The 26356-nt window shown below is 34.5% G+C and overlaps 1 protein-coding gene across 1 annotated transcript in view; it reads left to right on the forward strand.

The window, feature by feature from the left end:
• The window catches only part of LRBA (LPS responsive beige-like anchor protein), a 730439-nt gene that overhangs the window by 243116 nt on the left and 460967 nt on the right, over window positions 1-26356 (forward strand). The window contains 1 exon segment of the mRNA XM_041738215.1: window positions 15972-16036. Within this exon segment, the coding sequence (XP_041594149.1) occupies window positions 15972-16036 (65 nt within the window).

Raw genomic sequence — 26356 nt, forward strand, 5'->3', positions numbered from 1 at the left:
TTGATCTTTGAAGAACACTATTTGAACCATGTGGGTGGGCCTGCTTATACGATTATTTTTTTGGGGGATACAATACTATAAATGTATTTTTTCTTCCTTATGATTTTCTTAATTACATGTTCTTTTCTCTAGCTTACTTAATAGTAGGAATATTTATAAAATGCATGTAATATACGAAATGAATCTTAGCCAGGTGTTTAATCAGTAAGGCTTCTGGTCAGCCAGTGGGCTATTAGTAGTTAAGTTTTGGGGGAGTCAAAACTATATGCAGAATTTCAACTGTGTGAAGTCAGTGCTCCTAACCCCTACATTTTTCAGGGGTCAGCTGTATACCTGAATACAAGGAGATTGATGGCATTGTAAGGGACTATTGCACTCTCATTTTTTTAAAGATCTTTTTTGTATACTTTGGTCCTTTAAACTTATACTACATTACTTTTTTTTCTTTTCTTTTTTTTAATTTTAAATAGGGAGGGACAAGAGAGAGAAAGAAAATCTTAAGCAGGCTTCACACAAAGTACCAGTCTGACTTGGGGCTCGATCTAACAACTCTGTGATCATGACCTGAGCGAAAATCAACAGTTGGACATTTAAATGACTGAGCCATTCAGGCACCCCTATACCGCATTACTTCCAATACACTCCCTGTGTTACCATAGTTAAGAAATAAGTTACTAACAGTTAATGTAGTTCACTGATGACTAACTCTTTTTCCTGGGAAACTATATCATTATCATCAATAGTTGCTTATTATGATGAGTCTCAACTTGAGACCTATCAGAATGAGGGACACAGTAAGGGGCAAAAGGAGGTATCACTTGAAAAAAGCCCTAAAGAATCACAGATTATGATCCAGGTTATTCCTTTATTAGTGAAATGACCTTTCTCCTTTCTATTGATTTTTACCTCCTTCAGTACATTCTGAAAATCTACTTTCCTAGGAGAGTCTCTTTAGATTTCCTAAGATAAGCTATAGTTTACTGTCTTGTCAAATTCAAATTCCTCTGCTTTATTTTCAAGGTCTCTAATAGCTTTGTTTTATTTTATACTTCTATACTGCCTTGTGAATAGTATTCAAATATTTGACATACTCGTTTTGTACATCATGCCATTTTGGGGGGTAGTTTATTAAAAACCAAACTCCCTAACCCTAAACCTAGTTTCCACATTGTCCTGATACTTTCCTTCCCACATTATGCATTTATATATAATAAGAATGAAAATGTATACTCTTGTCCTAAATACTGAATGCACACTGCATTCTTTTTGATATGAAAAGTATATATTTTGAAATTTATTTGGAAGCTTAATTTATCATTAAGCATTCAATTGAAGCAATAATATTGTCTTTTTTATAAAGTTTTTTTTTAAGTAATCTCTACATCCCACATGGGGCTTGAACCCATAACCCTGAGATCAAGATTTACACGTGCTACTGACTGACCCAGCCAGGAACCCCAAAACAGAGATCTTGTCTTATTGGGTATCTTGGTTTGTCAGTTTATTCTTGTTATCAGTTACTACATAGTTGAGGGCAAATGAAACTTTGGTTTCTTAATGTTCCTTTTTAGAGGAAAGATCTGTTCCTTTACCTAAGGAAGCTTATTCATTTGCTTGATCTTTCAGAGTTTGTCTCATCATATTCATATCTATTCAAAAGATTCATTTTTTTTTGTAGCACTAATCTGATTTATGAGAGTAGGATCCTATTTGCTAGTACTTTAAGAAAAAAGGAAGTTAGTAGCAACGAGAAAAGTAATCTTTTTTAAAGAAGCTTTCTATTTCTTATCAGTCCTTGCTTCAACTCTGGACTGTTGCCTTACTTATTTGGACATTTGGCAGTGGTATCTTTGCTTTGCTGCTAATTGTAAGAAGTTGTTCTTTGTGATATCTGCTTATGACTAGTAGCTCCACAGCCCAGCCTTCAGGTTCATGGAGCCTGAGGAGTCTTATGCTTTGCAAACTAAACTAGCTTTCTGGAACTAAAATAAAACCAATTATAAGTCAGTCACTATTAAAGCCAACACTTGGAGAGGTTGACTTGTTTAAAATTTTTCCAGCTCTTGTCTTAATATACTAATTAAAAATGTTTTTATTTCTCTGAACCTTGAATTGTTTGAACTTGTTAGTAAACTTCACTTCAACTTGCTGTTTCTATTGTTATAATTTGATTTCTCTAGTGATAAGATGAAAAATGTCTACTCAGAAATATCCATGTCAAATCCCTGGAATCTGTGAATGTTACCATATTTAGAAAAAGGCTATTTTGTGTGTGATTCAATTGAAGATTTTGAGATGAGGGGACACTCCTGAATTGTCTGGGTGGGCCATGCATGCTATCACATCTATTTTTAAAAGTGTCAGTTATTAAGAGATAGGGACACAGAGGCACCTGGGTGCCTCAGTTGGTTAAGCATCTACCTTTGGCTCAGGTCATGATCTCTCAGGGTCCTGGGATCAAGCCCCATAAAGAGTCTGCACCTCCCTCTCCCTCTCCCTTTGCCCCTCTCCCTGCTTGTGCTCTCTCTCTCTCTCATGCTCTCTCTCTCTGTCAAATGAATAAATAAAATATTTTTAAAAAAGAGAGAGACACACAGAGAAGACAATGTGAAGATGGAATAGAGAGCGATGTGGCCACAAGCCAAAGAATGCTGACAGCCACCAAAAGCTGGAAAAGGCGAGGAACACATTTTCCCCTAGAGCCTCCAAAAGGAGAGCAGCTTTGTTGACACTTTAATTTTAGTTCAGTGAAACTGATTTTGGACTTCTGGCCTCCAGAACCACGAGAGGAGAAACTTAAAGTTTGTGGCAATTTGTTACATCAGCCACAGGAAGTCAATCTAGCTAGCAGTGCTTTGATGATCTCTGAGTGTTCTTAGTGCAGTGCTCCTCTTGCCTTCACCTAACAGTGTATGATATCTTGAACAAGCATCTGAATATCTGTTATTTGAAAATTGAATCAGGCACTGTTGAGAAATCAGAGAGTGTGTATCACCTTTAAAATGTTTTACCATAGTTGAGACAAATTACAGTTTGTGACTTATTGACCTATACCCCCAAAAGTAAAATAAGCTAGTATTGCATGCATTCTTAATAGAGATGAAATTGATAGGAATGAAATACTACTACAGAGATGTATTATTGATTATTTGTTTCATCAGTTCTGATTTATTTGTGCAGCAAAACTGGGTTATCAGGTATTTCATTGTATCATTTCGGTTAGGTCAAAGAATGGCCTACCTGATGAAGTTTATCCTAACATATCTTAGGACTTTTGCATTATACTTAAAGTTAGTATCAACCAAAATCTTATTGATGCATTGATAAATATTTGAAAGAGTTAAGGAATCATTCTGGACTGAAAGTCTTCCTCCTCTTTACCAGGAGAGTTATTAATTATACTGTGATTGGCTACACGTTGTGGCTGTCTAGAACTACTATGTTACTGTAGCATGCAGTGTATGTGTCATAGCATATGTCAGGACCAAAGCTTTATAAGTAGGTATAGCATAAATTTGGAAAAATTTAATTCTAAAATATCATTTCAAAACATAAACATAAAAGATACGTTATTTGCCCCTAATGACTATTAAGATGAATGTGATGTTTTGCAGTTATTTTTCACTTGATGTAAAACTGCACTGACATTGAAATCTCACTTTATATTAACATTAAGAATTTACTCAGTGAACATGTATCAGTTTACAGTGGTCACTGTTTAGAATGGAAGACCCCAAATGGTTAAACAGCAGGAGAGTTCTCTGTTTTTAGTTAAAAACTGCTGTTTTCTATATGCCTTATTTACTACATGTTTAATTCTTAATGTTGTGTGCTGTGGGATTGGGCATGCTAAAGTCAGCAGAAAGAGTTCTGGTTTTTACATCTAGAGCTATTACTTGCTGTACAATAATAAAGGCACTATTTTATTGGGTTACTTGTAATTAACTTCAGCACTAGGCATTCATATAAATCATTCGTAATCTGTTTTCTTTGGATTTTTATTCTTTTAAACTGGTTTAACGTACTTGCTTTCTGTTATCTTTTTTACATATGAACTGAGGTTGTAATTGCTTTTTGGAATTAGGCTGTCAAAAACCAACATATATGTGAATTTAAGAAATGATTGAGGCAAGCTGATGAATTTTGTATAACATTTTATAGAGATATGTTACTGAAATAAGTATTCTATACTAGTATTGTTTTGTTGTGAACCTTAATCATTCATGTTAAAAAGTATACAATTGAAAAGTTAAAATGGCAGCAATTATTAATTAGAAAATATTTATCTTTTTTATGTCTTTCAAAATTCTGAGAAAGCATAGACATGAGATTTCTTTGAACTTTTGTTAATTTACATTTAAAAAATTTTAAACATTTGAATCCTCATATATTTTCTATATTATCTGAAAATGGCATTTTAAAGATTAGTAATTTATATTATCCTTTGCTTATAACTTTTTATGATTATTAGTTTAAAATGAAATAAAAATGCAATAGAGGCAGACGTTTTTGTATTAAAAAAGAAATATTTACGAAACATATGTCTGGCTGAGTTAGTTTCACAGTAAATGTTATTTAAAACTAATATTAGAAAACAAAACTTTACTTCTAAAACTACCTTAATTTCATAAATATTTACAATGATCGGTAGAAAGTGTTTAGAAGTATAAGATAATTTTATTTTCTTCCATGATAGAAAATCCTGACAGTCTTATAAAATGATAGGTATGTTGAGGTGTGGGGGATGAGAAGGCATGAAGAAAACTGTTTCACCCATGTCATAAAAGCAGTGCTTTTAAAAATAATGCAGTGGGTAAATATTTTTTATTGTTGCTGAGTACACTAGAGAGTTTAAAAATCTTTTAAAAATAATTAGCCATTTTATATAGTTTTAATGGAAGTCTTTCATGTTTCCTCTCCAGCAGTCTCTAATGAATACTCCCTGTAATTTCAACGCAGGCTTTGAGATTCCCTAAAGACTTGACTTCAGACCTCAAAGGGCAGCAATTGCCATATGTCTGGAGAACTGGAGTTGCCCAATAGACTGACCATGTACTAATAGGACACATTTATATAGCTGCTGAATGTGAAGCCCTGATATAAGCTTAATGATGATCATCTGTTGAGAGCTTGTAGCTGGAAAGGGTTAGAGCAACTTTTGTAACCTTTATTGAAATCAAGATTTCTGTATTGATTAGTAAAAGATCTTGCTAAATTGATCCCAGTTTGGAAATTACTTGAAGGATCATTATTGGCTGAAGAGAATGTTTTTCTTGAAAAGGTTAAAAACAGATTTAAAAGGTACTTGTAAATGTGTTAATTTTAACGTATACTTAAATGCGACAGTAAAAGGATTATATTTTTTATTTACAAATCATTTAAAATTTCATAGTACTAATATAATTGATTACATGGTTACCTCTGTCTTTTGGATTTTTAAACTTTTGCATTCTTTATTTTGTGATTCTAGTCATAAATATATTCTTAATATTTAATTCTTTGCATGTAGTACACATTCAAAAATACTTGAAAAATATTAAAATGTTTGGAAAAAATTATAAAATCGAGTCATTTGCTAATTCAACTTTAATAGACTTTTTTCTTTTCTGTATTAACTTTTTAGTGGTCTGTTTATATATTTCATTTATAATATTTTTACAAGTCAGATGTACATTTTAGAAGTGTATGTCCACAGAAATCATTGAAACCAAAACTGCCTAAAAGGCAATATTTTACTCTCTTTTAGGTAATGATTTGTTTTACCCTCTAAAGAGATAATGGAATAAAACTTGTCCTTTACTATTATGCCATGCTCTTTCCTGGTATGTGGTTACTCGAATTTGTGTTAGATAAGCTGTTGAGAGAGTGCTGACATAAAGCGCAAACGCTGTTGAAAAGTTCTTGATCGTTTACTTTGAGCACTTAAGATTACTATATCTTGACCATGAACAAGTTTTCTCTAGTTTTGACCTTTAGTCTTGTGTATAATGTGGTTCTCAATTTTGTGTTAATACATTCCCTTCGTTATTTGAGCTCTCCTCTGTGGCCTCCTCCCTTGACTCCTACTAGTGTTCCTGTCATCTACTTAGGGAATGGGAGCTATATCCAACCAATTTGATTTATTTTACAAAGGCATGTATAACTGTAACATCTTAATTAATATTGATATTTCACTGAAGAACACAAGCCTTTAAATTTTATATATTTAATAGGGAAAATGAAATAGTTTAATATGAGTTTAGTTTTTTATTAACAAATTATTCTTCATTCCTCTAAGTTTATGTTTGGACCCTTAAATCTGTACTTACAAAAACAGTATTTTATGATCAAAATATTAGAGATAATATTAATTTCATTTGGTGGGATGTAGAATACTGACTTTAAAAAATAATTCTTAATGGTTTATGATACAATTATATTTTCATAATTTTTTAAAGATCTATCTATTGGAGATAGTATATGCCTGCATGAATGTGTGAGTGGGGAGGGGCAGATGGGGAGGGAGAGAGTTCCAAGCAGTCTGCTGAGTGTAGAGCCTGACCCAGGGCCTGATCCCAAGACTGCAAGACCACGACCTGAGACAAAACCAAAATTAATTTTTTTAAAAAGATTTTATTTATTTCCTCATGAGAGAGGCAGAGCCTGGTGCGGGACTCTAGACCCCGGGATCACACCCTGAGCTGAGGGTAGATGCTTAACCACTGACCCACCCAGGTGTCCTCAAAACCAAGATTTTAAGCTCTCAGCTGACAACACCACCTAGGCGCCCTTATATTTTCATAGTTTTGATACCAGTATTTGTAGGACTTGAGTACGTGTTCGGTTATTTAGAAATATTTCACAATATTTTGGATAAATATCTATTGTCTAATTAGAATATGATTTTAATACTTAAAAACAGAAGTTTCTGGCCTCAGTTTTTCCTTTCCCCCTTGATTCTTACTTTCTGGAAGGAGCCATATTCACTAAATCTTAGTTGTGGAATCCTGACTTACCTTCATATTTTTAAATGATATAATAGCTATTTCTTGATTTTTCTTTTTTAGACACTATCTAGTGATGTCTCCCATGGAGGATGATCACTGAGTTACTTATATTGTTCTTTCTTTCCATTTCACATTTTCTATTGTTACCCGTACAGTTACATCATAATATTTTGTTAAAACCATAGTTACCATTTACATCATTATGACAATATAAGTATTCATAGCAGTGTTACAAAATGTTCCAGGATTACCCTCTTTTTTTTTTTTTTTTTTTAAAACCTCCCTCCCTTCCTTCCATTTTTCCTCCCAGTTGGTCTTTCTTTCAGTTTATTCTTCTGGAATTAATAATTTCCTACTTTTTTGTTTATTTAAATTTCTCTGTACCTACCACAAATTTATTTCTAAATTTTCCATTGGAATCATAAAACTTGTGCCACTGTGGTCAAACACACCTGTTATCTATTGATTCAAATGTTTTCCTTAGAAGTGTAGCCTGTAGTTCTCTATTTTTCTGTTCTAATGTGGTTTGGTTAGTCTTTAGGTCTGTAGAAAGCTGTTATCTGGAGGTTTCTTTTATTATTAACACAGAATTTTCCTCTTCTCTCTTAAGCTGCAATGTCTATCTTCTGTGACCCATAGTGACCTTCAAATTAAAAAAGTGCTGGTCACTGTTCGAGCACTGGGAATTTTTTTTTAAGAAAAGGGAGAGGCAGAAATGAAGTCTGGTGAATAATAAGCATGTCATCAGGAAAATAAAACAGGACAGGTGTGGAGGATGATCATGGAGTGTCAGTATTAATTTTGGTGAGGCACTTCCTTTTTAATTTCTTGAGCGAATGCATGAGGGGTAGAATTTTTTAGACCTTGTTTGTGTGAATCTTTTTTTCCTTATTTTTACCTTTATACTTCATCAATAGCTTGTTTGGATACTGGTATTAGAGGCTGAAAATGATAATTTCTTCAATTTTTTTTCTCCCTATTTATTTGGGAGAGAGAGAGAGAGATACCAAGCATGAACAGGGGACAAGGAGAAGCAGGTTTCCTGCTAAACAGGGAGCCCAACACAGGCTCAATACCAGAACTCTAGGATCATTACCTGAGCCGAAGGCAGATGCTTGGTTGACTGAACCACCAAGGCGCCCCTAGCTTTCAGTATTTTTATTATTTTAAAAATTATTATTGTTACTATGTTATGTTTTGGTGTAGGTGTATCTTTTAAATTCATCATCTTTGGTATTTTATATAAACCCTTTTAGTCTAAAAAAGTATATAGTTGTGTTCAGATACATTTTCTTGAATTATTTTTATGGGAATTTCTTTTCTGTTTTTTCTCATTTTGTTTCTAGAATTCCTGTTGTTGAATTATCTGGATTAATTTTATGATTTTCATACCCATTGCCATCTGTTTTTCCTTCATTTTATCTTTTATTTTCCTTACTGATATACTTGCTCAACTTCTTCCAGTACTTTAAAATTTTCATTTGATATACTTTTAATTTCTAAGATCATTTTCTAGTTTTTTGGGTTTTGTTTTGTTGCCAGGAGTCAAGAATTGTAATGGTTAATTTTATGTGTCAGCTTGCTTGATTTGAACCAAGAGTGTCTAAAATATTTGCTTAAACATTTTTCTGGGTTTTTCTTTAAGGTTGTTTCTCAGTAAGATTAACATTTAAATTGGTAGGCTGAGCAGAGTAGATTAGCCTTGATCTGGCTGGGTATGCCTCATCTAGTCAGTTGAAGGGCTGACTAGAACAAAAAGTCTTAAGGTCCCTCATGTAAGCGAGAATTCCACTTGCTTCACTGCCTTGGAACTGGGACACTTTTTCTTGCCTTTGGACTTGAACGGAAACACTGGCTCTTTCTGGGTTTTGAGCCTGTTGGCCTCGGCCTGGAACTACATCTTTGGTTTTTCTGATTCTTAAGCTTTTTGACTTGGAGTATAACTACACCATTGGCTCTCCTGGGTATTCTGCTTGTCAACTCAACTCTGCAAATCTTGGAACTTTGTTATGGTCCATATTGTGTGAGCCATTTCCTTGAGATCCATAAGATTTTTATCTCCATACTATTGGTTCTGTTTCCATAGAGAACTCTAGTATAGGAGCAAAGAGATACCAGTGAGTAAGAAATTCTCTGCCCTAATTGTTTTACATGAAATATTTTATCTTTTTATAAGGTATAAGTTGTTTTTTTCTTTAGTCTTACTCTCCGCAATATTGTTTCTTTTCTAAGAGTCATTTTTTCCCTGATTATTTCTTTGTTGTCTGTCATTTACATGAGTCTTTCCTGTAATGACTGGTAGTCCTTTGGTATCTGCTCATATTTAAACGTAACACACAAAAAATCCATGCAACTGTTGTGCTGTCTACTGGTGATGACTGAGCTGCCTTTGCCATTGAGAGACTCTTAAATATTATGGATTCTCATTTTCTTCAGAGAAAATGTCTCTTAATATTGGAGTCTCATAGTTCAGTAAGTATCCTTTCAAGTTACCTGATTTTTACAGCAAGGCTTTTTTTACAGTGTCTAGAAGTTTACTTCTCTGAAAAGTAAACTTTTAATGTTTTACTATGGTGAGGATGACCATAAGGTATAGAGAGAGGATCTGGAATTCTGTGTTTTATATACTGCTTTCATACACTTAAACCTTTTTTTTTTTTTTAAGATTTTATTTATTTATTTGAGAAAGCACATGAGAGAACACGCGTTGATTTTTCTCCAGATTGTAAAGAAATCTTTTACCCTCTCTTATATACTATTGTCTCTATTTTTAATTTTTTCTTTATGATTTTTGTTCTTAACTTTTATTGTTTAACCTGAAGCCACTCATCTCTCTCTCTCTCTCCCTCTCTCTCTCTCTCTCTCTCTCTCTCTCCCTCTCTCTCTCCTTTTTAGAGTAAAAGATAAAAACCTGATACTACATTAAAGACTTGACTTTCCCCCACTCCTCAAAAAAAAAAAAAATGTGGCAGACTGGAGTATTTATAGTCTATCTTGATAGTTTGTGGCCTGATTTTTTTGCTTTAGAAATATGGTAATATTTGGGACTTACTTTAAAAAATTTCAGTAAGTTTATGTAATAATTCAAGACAAAAATATGTTGTAGATTATTGAACTTATGTAAAACTGCCATGTGTACTTTAAAAAAGGTAGACTTATATTAAAATAATATAAATACATAGTACATTGATTGGTGCCCATTTTCTCTATATTTGTTTGTTTGATGATAGGGAGGAATAGATTTGGTTTGGTTAATGAACTCTCCCCCACCCCTCAACCTAAGAAAAGACTTTTGACACCAAAAGCATATATTAAAAATTTGATAGAACACTACATTTATTTAATAAATTTCACAAATATGTATTTTCTTTGTTGTTGATGTTGCATGACTTAAGAGCATTAGTAAGCTAAAAGTATATTTTAGTAAAAATTGACTAATCAACAATTATAGCCTTAGGAAGTGATAGTCAATTAAATACAGCTTAGAACAGGTATGAAATTATTGACTCACTTGTGCTCACTTCCTCTCCAAAGTGCTGAAATGTGTTTTGAAATTACTTAGTTGCATTAGTGGTTAGATTTGAGGCTTTTAACGTGTTTTTCATCAATACCTTTGGGAAAAGAATAACCAGGACCTTTAAAATGTACTAGCATTTTGCATCACTATATAATTGTAAATACTGTGATGAAATATTGAAATGATCATGTAAGGTGATAACCGTTAAGCTTTTCTTTCAACTATTAAAACTCACTAAAGGTTATATTGAGCTGTGGTTTATGAAATTGTTTAGACTAACGCCATCTTTGATAATTGCCTCAGAAGTGGAGAAAACTGCTTTAGGATAGCATGATTAATGAATCTTCCTTTCAGTTTTGGCAACTTCCTTAAAGGATTGTAGACAACGTTTTAGTATGGAGAAAACTTGTTGGGTTTGTCCAACAGCTGGGTTTATTAAAACATTTTAATTTTCTACTCTTATGGACTTCCAATTATTTTCATCTGGGTTATTAATTACAGTATAGTTGACACACAGTGTGTTATATTAGTTTCAGGTGTACAGCAGAGTGATTTGACACCTCTATACATTATGCTGTGTTCACTACAAGTGTAGCTATCAACTGTCACCATGCAATGTTGTTATAATACCATTGAGTTATTCTTATCAGCATGTATTTATATAGCTGGTATGTGATACTAAATGTTAACAGTTTTACTTAGGAATGGATTATAGACAAAACTCAATGATATCTTGGAGAATTGTGAGATTTTTCTAACAGTACCCAAAAATGTAAATCAGATTTGTATTTTCATATTTTTCTCATGTTGTCTATTTTTTAACTAGTGAAAACGTTTTACTCCAGGTGATCAGGTAACAGTTATTATAAGTTAACAAGTGCGGGTTAATAGATGATGTTTGGGAAAGCAAGAAGTCTGATGAGTAGCAGTAATATATGTCTCTGAGCTTCTTTAAAAATGGACTCTTCTACTTCTCTATGTACCTTTACGTCTAATATGTTTTTAATTTATTTATTTATTTATTTATTTATTTATTTATTTTTAATTTTTTATTTATTTATGATAGTCACAGAGAGAGAGAGAGGGAGGCAGAGACACAGGCGGAGGGAGAAGCAGGCTCCATGCACCGGGAGCCTGATGTGGGATTCGATCCCGGGTCTCCAGGATCGCGCCCTGGGTCAAAGGCAGGCGCCAAACCGTTGCGCCACCCAGGGATCCCTATATGTTTTTAATTTAAAAGAAAAAATATTTTCTGTGACATACCAGTTTGAGTTCAGGTCACAAAAATTTTTAGATGGTGGATTTCTGTAGTTGAACTTGTGTTCTGTCAGACCTAAATCATGCTGTTTAAAATGTTTGTGAAACTTAAATGGCATGCTTCCTGATTTTACATTATAATTAAAATCAGTTTGTATACATTAATGAAAGTAAAATCAAATTATGTTTACCTATCTACTTAAAATTTAAGTCTCTCTGTTGTTACCTATTTCACCCATGTGGAAATGGTTGAGTTTTGTATGATGTACATAATAAAAATGCCCACCTATTGCAGTTTTAGACAAAATGAATTTGAGAAGAAAAATACCACTAGTAAATACTTTTTAAAATAAAATGTCTGATCTGAAGAATTATATACAACACGTTCTCTTGCTTTTCTGATTTTTTTTTCTAGCAAGCAAAGTAACTTCCTTTGTTTTCCTTTAGCTAAGTTAATTTTCATTTTCAGATTTTCCCTCAGGTTAAGTGATCTAAATGAAAACTCGGTCAGTTTAAGGTCTTGTCTCCTCATAATCTGGTGCTATATCAGATTCCTACTTGGTTTGCTGAGAGGTGCTATGTTGTCTAAGAGCTGAGAAGTGAGCATATGCTTCTGTTCCTTGGCTGTGGTATCCTTTGAGGTGTCATTGTCCATTTTCATTCCCTGCTGTCTGTCAGCAAAGGTCACAACTGGGTTCTCCTCATCCGCTCAAAGCCTCTGTTACTATGTATCTTTCTAAAATAATTTTCTGACTCTTCCTATGGAGTGAGATGTTTTGAGGCTATTTTATACCTATCCACTCAAAGCCTCTGTTACTATGTATCTTTCTAAAATAATTTTCTGACTCTTCCTATGGAGTGAGATGTTTTGAGGCTATTTTATACCTATCCACTCAAAGCCTCTGTTACTATGTATCTTTCTAAAATAATTTTCTGACTCTTCCTATGGAGTGAGATGTTTTAAGGCTATTTTATACCGGTCCATTTAGGCGGTGTATTTGTCTCAGCCTATTATTCATGTGCATTACTAGGTTTAGGACTTTTTGAGGCTTGTTATCTCCATTTGCTGTGCCTGGAAAGTAAGGTGTGGGATCCTTTGCACCAGGATCAAAAACCTTACCCGAGGGTTCTGCTTTTTTCTGTTTTCCTCTTTCCACTTCTGAGAAGAGTGGAGGATGTCATACATGTTTTTCCTTCCTTTTTTTTTTTTTTTAATATTTAGCATTTAATATGGAGAATATTAGGAGATGTTATTCCACAAACTACCAAATATATGTGTAACAAGTTACATTAAAAAATAAAAAAAAATGCTGAAATTTTTAAAAATGCTATTCAGTTACTCAGGAAAGTCACATTAAATATCCCCTAACCTTGAGAATATGTTTCTTGCTGTTTTCCTGACTGCTGCTTTATTTACATTTTAAAATAAAACACAACTTTATACTCCATCATGAAAAAAAATCTACCATTTAAAGTTGAGGTTTTCTTCACTAAAACATAGCTTCAAATCTGGAATGTGACTCTCCACACATAACACATTTCATATGGGAAAATGCTTTCCTGATTTATTAAATTTGGAAAGTTTTAGATATGATTTCTCCAGATTTTACCTTTATAATGATGCTACCTCATTTCATAGTTACTGCTCCTCATTCCCTCAGGTCTCGTCCACAGAGACTCATAGGACTTATTTCTGAAAGCTTTTGCCCCTTCATTCCATACAGGACGGTCTCTAACTCTGTTTTTAGGACTTCCTGCTTGTGCATCCCATCTATAACATCACCTAAAGTCTCCTGAGGATCCATGTCTTCAGGGATCTGTTTCATGGAATTTGATTGCTTTGTACTATTTGTCAATTTATTTTGCCAGAAGGAAAAGGGGTTTAAATTAAAAGGTATTGGGACACCTAGGTGACTCAGTGGTTGAGCCTCTGCCTTTGGCTCAGGGCGTGATCCTGGAGACCAGGGATTGAGTCCCACGTTGAGCCTCCTGCATGGAGCCTGTTTCTCCCTCTGCCTGTGTCTCTGCCTCTCTCTTGGCATCTCTCATTAATAAATAAATAAAATCTTAATAAAAATTAAAAGGTATTTCTATTTATGCTTTACTTGTTTTACCTTAGTTAAATACAAGATCTGGGCTGCCTGGGTTGCTCAGTGGTTTAGCGCCGCCTTCAGCCCAGGGCGTGATCCTGGAGTCCTGGGATCGAATCCCATGTCTGGCTCCCTGCATGGAGCCTGCTTCTCCCTCTGCCTGTGTCTCTGTGTCTCTCTCTCTCTCGGTGTCTCATGAATAAATAAATAAAATCTTAAGAAAAAAAGAGAAGAGATCTTTATTGTTTCAGTTGGGTGGTAATAGTGAATTTGAGAGAGTATAGATTGGGTGCTTATGAGTCATAATTTCTAAATGTCAGTAAATTACTGAATCATAATATAGCTTAAAGAAAGTTTTTAAGGGAGTATCTAAGACTTAGAGATGTCAAGTGATCTATCCAGGGGCATAACCCGTTAGTGTCAGAATCAGTGTGAGAATATAGATTTCATTACTTCTTGCTCTTTCCTTAAAAACACATTGCTTTATCTTCTCTCCTAGATCTATCAATTACTACTATCAGATTTCTGAGTGATTTTATATTTACTTTCATTCTACTGTATATGTTCTGTTAGTATTCTTATTGACACTTTTATGAAATAGAACCTTATACTGCTTCAGAAACAGTATTGCACTGTATGTTAACTGAGTAAATTAAAAAAAAAAAAAGCTTATAACAAAAATTGTGGTATGAAGCCATTTTAGTTCTGAGAACCACCTTGGGTTTTTCAAAACATAAAACAATACAAAATTGGAATGAAAAGGAAAAAAAGTAGAAGAGAAAGGATGAGGCTGGAAAAAAAATAGGAATTTGGAGTGACATAGCAGTTGTCAGTCCATGTCAAAGTACATGGACTTTCAGACTCTTAAGGTATTACATTTAAGAACATATGAATATTTTTGGTAATAAAGGTAAGTACCCCAACATTGTCTTTTGTACCCCAACATTGAGTTTACAAAACAAAAAAAGATCAGTAGAAGGACACTATGTAGGCAGAATGAAATGGGCTCCTTAGTTTTAAGGATCATAAAGATGATATATTTCCAGTTATTTAAAATTTTATTTAAATACCTATATTAAGAAAAGATATACATGTGCATACATATACCCAAATACATATATATCTTGGCATTTCACACATTCGTACACACCTGGGCTCATGCATGGACATTTCTCAACTCTAGCTACTTTTCAGTTCATGTAGGCCTAGCCTTATGGATTAATATTTGTTCTATACATTTAAATGTTTTGAATTAAAGGTCTATGTATTTATATATGTTTTACATATTTATATTTATTTTGATAGGACGATTGCAAAAAGTCATTTGTACGTTTCCTTCTTAAGTTTTTTAGTGGATAATTATTATTTTTTTTTTTTAATTTTTATTTATTTATGATAGGCACACAGTGAGAGAGAGAGAGAGGCAGAGACACAGGCAGAGGGAGAAGCAGGCTCCATGCACCGGGAGCCTGATGTGGGATTCGATCCCGGGTCTCCAGGATCGCGCCCTGGGCCAAAGGCAGGCGCTAAACCACTGCGCCACCCAGGGATCCCTGGATAATTATTTATAAAGAATATAATTAATGGATTTATACAATCTTCTGCTAATTGATAGACTAGTGAACTGTTTTCCAGCTCAGAAGTAACCTAGCCAAATTCAGTGGTCTTTCTTGTTTCTTAATTATCAATTTTTGTGTTAGAATGTGTGCTATTTATTAAGTGTACCGAACTGTTTAATTTTGTCCTCCCTTCATTTGGGGAAGTGATACATCTCTTAAACAAAAACAAAAACCTCTGTTCTTGGGTCTGTGCTGCCTTCCTTTCCAATTTCCAATATTTCAGTTGAAGTAGTAGTATGTAATAGTATAGAAAAAGGGAAAATAAATTTAGTGTTTTTTGGTTTATATGGAATCAAGTTGTTGCTAACTTTTTACTTTTAATTTTGACTCTTAGCTATTCATGTGTTTACAGGGCTGCATTGGGTAGACAGCACATTTAACCGAACTTTCCCTTTAAGAGCTAAGATATGAAATTGATACGGGTGATGTTTTTCATAATTGTTTAAAAAAATATATGTGTTCAGCTCTTTTCTGCCTTTTTTGTTTTATTTTTGTTTTTTAGGAGTGGCAGAATTCTATCCAGAAGAATGCAGGCCTTGCTTTCATCGAACTTGTCAATGAAGGAAGGTAAACTATTTTATATCCATTTATATTTTACTAGCAAATCTTACTGGATGCTTGCCATTGAAACTGATATTTTTGGGTACTATATTGTTTTTGCAGTCAGTAATGTAGTGGAGCTTATTTTTTTACAAACATATCAGTATTTAATTATTTTACTTTTTTTTTCACAGTTACATGCTTAGTGATAAAGTTCTGATTTTTATTTTTTGATAGGTAAGGCTGAGTTTGGCAAGAGTAAACTAGTGATTTTGTTAGCATTATAATAAAACGAACACTAACTTGGACTTCCCGTGAATTTAATTATATTTGTAGAGCCCAATACTTAGAGGTCTGTACTCTCTCTCTCTGTCATACCATGATCATAAAGGAGAGGGAGAACAAGTTTTGTGCTGTGTCACCATGTGATGAGAAAGTAGAGGGAGGGAGAAAATTGGTAAGGTTTCCATTTACAGGTAGAAGAATTCAAGGAAAAGAAAGACAGTAGTAAGAAAGAAAAAAGAACCAAGTCCAGAGATGAAAAGAAAGCTACAAGGGAGAAAATAGATGGAAGAGTGTAAGAGAATTAAAAGGTAAAAGTAAATTGAGGAAATGATGAGCTGACTACTTGGAGTCTGTTTTTGTGGTAGCTGATTTTGGATCAGTTGGACTGAAGACCCTGGGTATAGGTTAAAAAGTGTGTGTAGCTGCCATTTGAATTTGTATTTTGAACAGAATTATTGTTTAGGAATGTTTCTTTATTGTATTGTGGCTAGTGTTGAGAGACTGATGCCATCACTTGACGAACTATTTGAACTAGTAACTAGGAATCTAGCATCTGTCTCAATATTACAGAATAGAGCAAAAAGGGTATGGATAACTTCATTTGACATTAAATACTCCTAAAATTCTTCTGCTGACCAAGTAATTTTAGATGCCCACATACTAGTATTGGAAACCAGTAAATAAACCTGCAGTTATAATGCCTTTTGCTAAATTCTGTTGTGGAAGTGTTGAAATACATATTAAAAGAAATACTTGACAGTTTAGTATGGAAGAATTAGGTACCCAGAGATCATGATTCTTGAGAGAGATTTTCTTTTTTAATTTCATTCTTAATTTTTATTTCTTTTCCGGTTTTATTGAGAAGTAACATACATCATTGTAAGTTTAAGGTATATAGGAGAATGGTGTGATTACGTATATTGTGAAATGATTATCACAAAAGATTTGGCTGACATCTGTTCTCTCATGTAAATACAATATGAATAAAACAATGAAGGAAAGGAAAAATTTTGTCCTTGTAATGAGAACTCTTAGGATATACTCTGTTAACAACTTTCCTGTATATTGTATAGCAATGTCAACTATATAGTCATCATGTTGTACATTACATCCTTAGTAGTTATTTATCTTGTGACTGGAAGTTTGTACCTTTTGACCACCTTCCTTCAAGCTCTCCTTTCTCTGCCTCTGCTAACTATATGTCTGACCTCTTTCTAGGAGTTTGGGTTTTTTGTTTGTTTCTTAGATTCTACATGTAAGAGAGATTATGGGATATTTTCCCTTCTCTGTCTGACTTATTTCACTTAGCATAATGCCTTCAAGCTCCAGCCATGTTGCTGCAATGATAGGATTTCCTCACTTTTAATGCCTGAATAGTATTTCATTATATCTATTTATATCTTTATCTTACTTCTTTGTCCATTTATCAATGGACACTTAATTTATTTCCATATCATTGTTATTGTAAATAATGCTGCTATGAAAATGGTTGCGTATATACTCTTTTTCCAGCTAGTGTTTTCATTTCCTTTGGGTATATTCCCGGAAGAGGAATTGCTGAATCAGATGGTAGTCCTATTTTTAATTATTTGATGAACCTCTATACTATTTTCCATAGTTTCTGTACCAGTTTACAGTCCCACAAATAGTGCACAGGTGTTCTCTTTTGTCCACATCTATGACAAAATTTGTTATCTCTTTTTTATCTTAACCATTCTGACAGGTATGAGGTGATAGTTCATTGTTGTTTCACTTTGCATTTCCCTTTTGACCATCTTTACATGTGTCTGTGGCCTTTCATATATCTACTTTGGAAAACTGTCCATTCAGGTTCCTTGCCCATTTTTAAATTGGATATTGTGTGTGTGTGTGCGTGTGTGTTTTGCCTTTTTTAAAAAAAGATTTATTTGAGACAAAGTGAGCAAGAGAGAGAAAAAGAGAAAGAAGGAGAGAACTCGAACATAAGTTGGGGGAGGAGCAGAGGGAGAGGAAGAAGCAGACTCCCTGATGAACAGGGATCATTTCTCGGGGCTCAAACCCAGGACTCCAGGATCAAGACTTGAGCTGAAGACAGATGCTTAACTAACTGAGCTACCCAGGCACCCCTGTGTTTTGCTTTCGAGTTGTAGGAGTTCTTTATCTGTTTCAGATACTAGTCTCTTATCAGACATATTGGTTTGAAAATATTCTATTCCATAGGTTGTCATTTCATTGATGGTATCTTTTGCTGAATGGAAGCTTTTTAGATTGATGTAGTCACACTTGTTTATTTTTTATTTTGTTGCTCGTGTTTGAGGTGTTGTATCTAAAAAAAGTCATTTCCAAGGACCATGTTGAATAGTTTCCTTCTAAAGTTTTATGGTTTCAGATACTACATTAATTCTTTAATCCATTTCAAGTTAATTTTTGTGATTAGCATTAAGATAAGGGTTCAGTTTCATTCTTTTATTTCTGAATGTCCAATTTTTCTAGCACCATTTATTGAAAAGACTTGTCTTTTCTCCATTGAGTGATCTTGGCTCCCTTGTCAAATATTAGTTGAAATGCTTTGGTTTATTTCTTGGCTCTTGATTCTGTTTTTTTTTTTTATTTGCTTTTATGCTAGTACCAAACTATTTTGATTACTGTAGTTTTTTGTATCGCTTGAAATCAGGAAGTGTGGTACATCCCATTTTGTTCTTTCTCAGGATTTCTTTGACTATTCAGGATCATTGTTCCATATAAATTTTAGAGGTTTTTAAAAAAATTTTATAAAGATGCCACTGGAATTTTGATAGGGATTGCATTGATCTATAGTTGTATTTTGGTAGTAATGACATTTTAACAATATAAATTCTTTCAGTCCATGAATACAAGATACCTTTCTCCCTATGTGTTTTTTCTTTGATTTCTTTCATCAGTGTTCTATGGTTTCCAGAGTAGAGATCTTTCACTTTCTTGATTAAAATTGTTGCTAAGAATTTTATTATTTTTGATGCTATTGTAAATAGAATCGATTTCTTTGTTTCTTTCCCAGAAAATTCATTGTTACTATATTGAATGCTATTGGTTTTGTGTGTGAACTTTGTTACTATATTGAATGCTATTGGTTTTGTGTGTGAACATACAAAGTTCACAGACAAAACCTAACATTTTTTGGTTGAATGAAACCTAACATTTTTTGGTTGAATATTTATGATTTTCTATATATAAAATCATGTCATCTTCGAGTAGAAACAATTTTACTTCTTCTTTTCCAATTTTGATACTTTTAATTTTTTTTCTTGGGTTATTGCTCTAGCTAGAACTTTCAGTTCTGTATTTAATAGGAGCAGTCAGAGTGGGCACCCCTGTGTTGTTTCTAATCTTAGAGAAAAGCTTTTGACTTTCACTGTTTTGTTTGATGTTACCTGTGGGTTTGTGTACAAGGCCTTTCTTATGTTGAGATATCTTCCTCCTATACCTAATTTGTTAAGTGTTTTTAATCACAGATGGATGTTGAATTTTGTCAGATGCCTTTTTATGCAACTATAGTATGACCATACGATTTTTTCCTTCATTCTATGAATGTGATGTATCACAATGATTGATTTGAATGTGTTGAATCATCATTGCATCCCAGGATAAATCCTACTTGATCATGGTGAATGGTTGGTCCTTTTAATGTTCTTCTGAATTCACTTGGCTGTTATTTTATTGAGAACTTTTGCAACTATATTCATCAGGAATATTTACTTGTTTTTTTTTTTCCTAGTATCTTCTTTTTCTGGTTTTGGTTTTGAGATTTGCTGGCTTTGGGAGTATTCTCTCATTGTTTAGAAAGAGTTTTAAAGTAATGGAGTTAATTCTTCTTTAAATGCTGGGTAAAATTCACCTGTGAAGCCATCTGGTCTTAGGCTTTTCCCTATTAGGAGTTATTTGATTACTCATTCAATCTCCTTACTAGTAATTGCTCCAGTCGGTATTTCTGTTTCTTTCTAATTCATTCTTTGTAAATTGTAGTTTCTAAGAATTTTTCCATTTCCTCTAGGTTGTCTCATCTGTTGTCATTTGGTTGTTCATAGTAATGTCTTATGAACCCATATACTTCTGTGGTATCTGTTGCAATGCTCCCCTTTTTCATTTATAGTTTTGTTGATCTGGGTTCTCTTTTTATCTTGGTTAGTCTAGCTGTATGTTCACCAATTTTGTTTTATTTTTCAAGGGATCACTTCTTAGTTTGGTTAATTTTTTTCTGTTGTTTTTCTGTTTTCTGTTTTTGTTTCTGCTCTAGTTTTTATTATTACCTTTCTTCTACCAACCTTCTGCCTGGTTTGTTCTTCTTTTTCTATTTGTTAAGATGTTGAGTTAGGTTGTTTGATATCTCTCCTGCTTTTTATTTTTATTTATTATTTTATTTATTCATGAGATACAGAGAGAGAGAGAGAGAGAGAGAGAGGCAGGGACACAGGCAGAGGGAGAAGCAGGCTCCATGCAGGGAGCCTGACATGGGACTCGATCCTGGGACTCAAGGATCATGCTCTGGGCTGAAGGCAGCACTAAACCGCTAAGCCACCCAGGCTGCCCTCTCCTGCTTTTTAATATAGGTATTTGTTGCTGTGAACTTACTTCATCTGCTTTTGCTGTATCTCAGAATTTCTTTTTTCTTTAATTTTATTTATTTATTAGAGAGAGAATGCACAAGCAAGGAGAGTAGCAGAGGGAGAGGGAGAAGCAGGCTCTTCGCTGAGCAGGGAGCCTAATGTGGGGCTTGATCCTAAGACCCTGGGATCATGATCTGAGCCAAAGGCTTAGCCAACTGAGCCACCTAGGCACTCCTGTATCTTATAAGTACTGATATGTTGTGGATATCATTTCATTTATCTCAAGAAACTTTTAAATTTCTCCTTTAATTTCTTCTTTGATTTATTGGTTGTTTAGAAAAATGGTGTTTAATTCTCATGTGTTTGTGGAGTTTCCAGTTTTTCTTTGTTACTGATTTCTTGTTCTGTGCTGTTGTGGTCAGAGAAGGTAATTTATATGATTTCAGTCTTCTTGGGTTTGCTAAGACCATAGTATAGTCTAGCATATACTGTATCTTTGAAGATATTCAACGTGTGTATTCTGCTGTTGTCAGATAGAATGCTCTGTATATGTTTGCTAGGTCCATTTGATCTAGTGTTCAGATTGGCTGTTTCCTTAAATGATTCTCTGTCTAGATCATTTATCTTTTGTTGAGAGTGGGATATTAATGTCCCCAGCTATTATTGTATTACTCTTTATTTCTCCTTTTTACCCGTGTTAATTTTTGCTGTATGTACTTAGGTGTTCTGATAGTGAGTACACAGATATTTATAATCATATGTTTTTTGACGGATTGACCTCTTTATTATTATGTAATGACCTTCTTTGTCTCATTTAACTATTTTTAGTTTAAAGTATATTTTGTCTGATATAACTTTATTTTATTTTATTTTATTTTATTTTATTTTATTTTATTTTATTTTATTTATTTTTTTGGTTTCCATTTGTTTGAAGTGATTATTTTTATTCCTTCGCACTGTGTGTACTTTAAAATAGGTATCCTATCTTTGGATCTTGTTTTTTAAATCCATCCAGCCATGCTATGTCTTTTGATTAGAGAATTAAATCCATTTATGTATAGAGTGCTTATTGATAGGTAAGGTCTTAGTATTGCCATTTTCTTATTTGTGTTTTGGTGATTTAGTGGGTCTGTTACTCCTTACTTCTTATCCTGCTCCTTTATTTTTTAGCGTGTTGATACCTTTATTATCTGTATGCTGTGGTTTCTTTGTTATGTTCTTTTGTGTAATTGTTATAGGTGTTTTTCTTTGTGTTTACCATGAGGCTTCTAAAATAGGGATATTACACTGATAACCAGTAGAATTTAGAAATGTTACATTTTCTCTTCCCACTCACATTTTAGGTTACTGTTGGTATAGTTTGCATATTTTAATTTTGTGTACTCACAGGCTATTATAGTTATGGTTATTTTATTATGTTTACTTTTTAGACCCTTAAGTTAGAGTTGTATGTGAATTATGTACCATCATCATTACCAAATTACATTTGACATATATTCACCAGTTACCTTAGTTTGAGTTTCTGGGTGTGTCTGCTCATAATATTCTTGGCCAGGTGTGACCTCCTATTATGTATTTTTGGATGAGCAACTATTTGAGTGCTGAGGTTGGGGTGTGGGATGTGCCTCTGGCTGAGATCAGTTGGATAGGACTTTTGACTTGGTACCCTACCCAAGTGAGTCTGTAGAATGGACTCTGTAATTGCTTCGATTTTCTGGTCAGTCTTACTAGATAGATGGTCAGGACTGGGTACTATAGTTAGTTGTAGGTGTGACTATGAATTATTTTCTCTGCCCTGCAAGGCAGTAGAATGGGACCCAGGGCCTTTGTGACTTTTTGTTTGGAGACCTGAATCAGGCAAGAGTATGCTTTGAATTCTCTTTTCAGGTGAGGCCACAGATTTTATTCTGCGAACAGTTAAAGCCATGGTTGGTTCTCTCTTCAAGTGTGTATATAAGTGGAGTTGTTGGATGGGCTATGTAGTTTCCCATGTACTGTGGTTAGGTTCCTTGATCAGGCAGGCTGGAGATTCTGTTCACTATTAAGTGGGGCTATAAGTTAGTTCCCCCGCCTGGCTGCAGTGATTGAAGTAGCTCTAATGATAGGAAAGTTCTTTGTTTATTGTCTTAACTCATGTTGACCTACTACCCAAGTGCTCTGGCTTTGCACCACAAGCTATGGGCTCTTCTTGCCCTTCTCTTGGCTTGAGTGCCATTGGACTGCACAGCTTTCAGATTGTTCTTGCCAGCCCTTTGGTGAGATGGGGCTGGGAGGTATAGTGGGTTTGGAGCTATGTGTCAGGTCTCCTACCTAGGTGGGAATGTAAGCTCCCGCATGTGGGTGAGACTAAGCTATGTCTTAGCTCCCTTCCTTCATGTTGTTCTCAATTTCCCAAAGAATGACCTGGAGCTGTCTTGCCCTATGAATGAATCCTCATGACTGTTCATAGCACAAGAATCTTCCACTTCTGGTACTGGCTTTTCTCTGGGGGTAATCAGTTTTGTGTGCCTGCCTCTCTGTTCAAGTATTGCTGGGCTACACAGCTTCCTGGTTTTTCCACCAGCACTCTGGTCAGGTATGTTTGGGAGACACTGTTTTCAGTGTGTAGGTATGTGACTCAACCTCTTGTCCAGATGAGGGCAAACCAGTCTCTATGGCTGGTAAGCAACCATGTTTGAGGATTAGAATCAAGTAATATGCACCATGCTGAATTCCCTCCTTAGAGAGTGTCACTGACTGTTCTGCAGATGAGCAAAGCTGCTGGTTAGGATTATTGCCAGGGCTCTACAAGTGTATAAGTCCATGGCCAAGATCTTTGTGTTGTTGTTGTTCCCCTTCCTCACTCCTTGTCACACTCAAATTCCCAGTGGTTGAGCCATGCAGACTTTCCTGCAGTCCTCATTGGATGTGTTTAGAGGAGTGGGTCCCACAAGGCCAAATTGGGGGCTGGTTGTCTAGGGCTGGGTTTTCTCTTCACAGTGGTGGAAACCGTGGCTCAGAGGAAACCTCTGCACGTGGTGCTGTGCTTGAGGGAGGGGTAAAACAGTCAATGTTTAGCTGCTTCTCTTACCCTCCTAATGCTGTTTGTCTAGTTCTCTGTGGTTCAGGGGGGTCCTCTAGCCTCATTCTTGTGTTCTGGAATTCTCAGTGGTGTCTTGTTCTTGAATAATTGTTAGTTGTTTTTCTCATGGGAGGGTGAGGTCACAAATGATGTATGTTGCCGTTTGGTGATGTCACTAACATATTTTCAGAGATGAGTAGGGCTAGTCCTATAGACATTGGAAAAGTGAGGATAAGTTGGAGAATGTATACAAAAAAACAAACATTCCAAATAGAGGAAATAGAATATCTGAAGACACCGTGATATGGGAAGGTATACAGAATATTCAAGTGTTGTGTGTGTATTTGAATTATTGGATTAGAATTGGACATCTGGATCATAAAAGGCCTATTGTAGCAAATTTGGACTATTATGTAAAGATATTGGAAAGCTTGGAAGATTTTAAGCAAAGGAATATGATACTTCGGTTTTGAAAAGATAACTGACAGAAATATTTGGGGTGGTTTAAAGGAGAAAGAGCTGGATGAAATCAGGAAACACAGTAGTAAGGTTATTGCTGTGATTAATATGAGAAAGAGAGCTCTATATTGCAGTTATGAGTGTGGCAAATGGTAGGAAACCAAGAAATATTTCTCAGTGAGTTAATTCCAGTTTAGTCTTTTAGTAAAAATTTCAAAATGTTTAATTTATAAAAAACTGAATCATTCTTTGGCTGAATTTCAACTCTGAGGTATTGAATCTTTCCAAAATTTATATATAGAAAAAGAGGTAGTTAGAGCCTTTGATCAAATATGTATTGGTTCTATTTAATACAAAATATGAATTAACAGATTTCCTATCATTTATAGGATTTACCTGCTTGAAGAATAATCTGGCCATTAAAAAAATTTTTATGAAAGCCAATTATTATTAGTATAGGCTCTACTCAGTATAACCACCCATGATTATGCAAATTACTATTACATTTAAAAGATAAAGCTTCATAGCTTTTTTTTTTTTTTTTTTTTAAAGCTTCATAGCTTTTTGATTAATAGCATCAGCTATGAAGTTAGCCTTGGATTCAGGTTTCAACTTTTATTTGGAAACTACCTTTACTTTTATTAGCCTCTGTTTTTTCATCTACTCATTCAGCCAATATTTATTATTCACTGTGTACCGTGAATTGCCTTTGTTGCTGGGGAGAGACCAATAAACAGATAAATATATATTTATTTGTAGATCTTACATTTGAACAATCATTGGCAGACTGTGAACAATAAAATAAGTAATGGATTATATGATAGGTGAATGGTTAGTACTGTGGAAAAAAGATAATTTGGAGCAGATTGAGGGGAATAGAGATTTCTAAAGGAAGTAGAAGTGATTGGCTTGGTTTGCGGTTTGAATAGAGTAGTCAGCTTAGAGCTCATTGATAAAACGTGACATTTAAGCAAGCACTTGGAAAATGTGAGGGAGTTAACCATACGGGTTGATCATTTCAGTCCTAGGGAACAACAGGTGAAAGCTTCCCTGGAATATTTGAGGAATGAGAACAATATAGCAAGAACAAAATGATCAAAGTGAAGAGAAGTAAGATATGAAATCAGAGAGATAACATAGGGGTAAGATTTTGTATAGAGAGTTTGCAACTTACTCTGGGAAATAATATTCATTGCAGGATTTGAGTAGAGGAGGGAGACAGTATGCTTTATGTATTAAAAAGGTCCCTCTTGGCTGATACATGTAGAAGTTTTAAGATAGAAGCTATTGTAGAAAGCTATTGTAGTAATCCTAGTTAAGCATAATGGTGATTTGGACTAGGGTAGTAATATTTGAGGAGATAAGAAGTAGTAGGATTCTGAATATGTTTTGAAGGGGATCCCTGGGTGGCGCAGCGGTTTGGCGCCTGCCTTTGGCCCAGGGCGCGATCCTGGAGACCCGGGATCGAATCCCACGTCGGGCTCCCAGTGCATGGAGCCTGCTTCTCCCTCTGGCTCTGTCTCTGCCTGTGTCTCTGGCTCTGTCTCTCCTTCTATCTCTCAAGAATAAATAAATAAAATCTTAGAAAAAAATTTTTGAATATGTTTTGAAGGTAGAGCCTATAGTATTTATTAATGGATTTGATGTGGGTTGTGAGAGAAAGCTAGGTGTCCACTATTATTCTTAAGATTTTTGACCTGCACAGCTGAAAAAAATGGTGTTTCAACCAGGATGGAAAAACAGATATTGGGAAAGGTCAGGAGTTTAGTCTTGGCAGTACTGGTTTTTAAACCTCTAGTCAACCTCTAAGCAGAGATATTAAATAGGCAGTGACTAGTTATTTCTTTAGGCTAGATATATAAATTTGTGTGTTATAAGCATTTAGGTAGTATTTAATGTCTGAAGATTAGATGAAATCCTTAAGGTGATAGGATGGCAACTGAGATTTGACCCTTGGCTTACAAGTGATTTCTTACTTGG

The sequence above is a fragment of the Vulpes lagopus genome, chromosome 23 (assembly GCF_018345385.1).
Source record: "Vulpes lagopus strain Blue_001 chromosome 23, ASM1834538v1, whole genome shotgun sequence".
In the NCBI taxonomy this organism is placed as follows: domain Eukaryota; kingdom Metazoa; phylum Chordata; class Mammalia; order Carnivora; family Canidae; genus Vulpes; species Vulpes lagopus.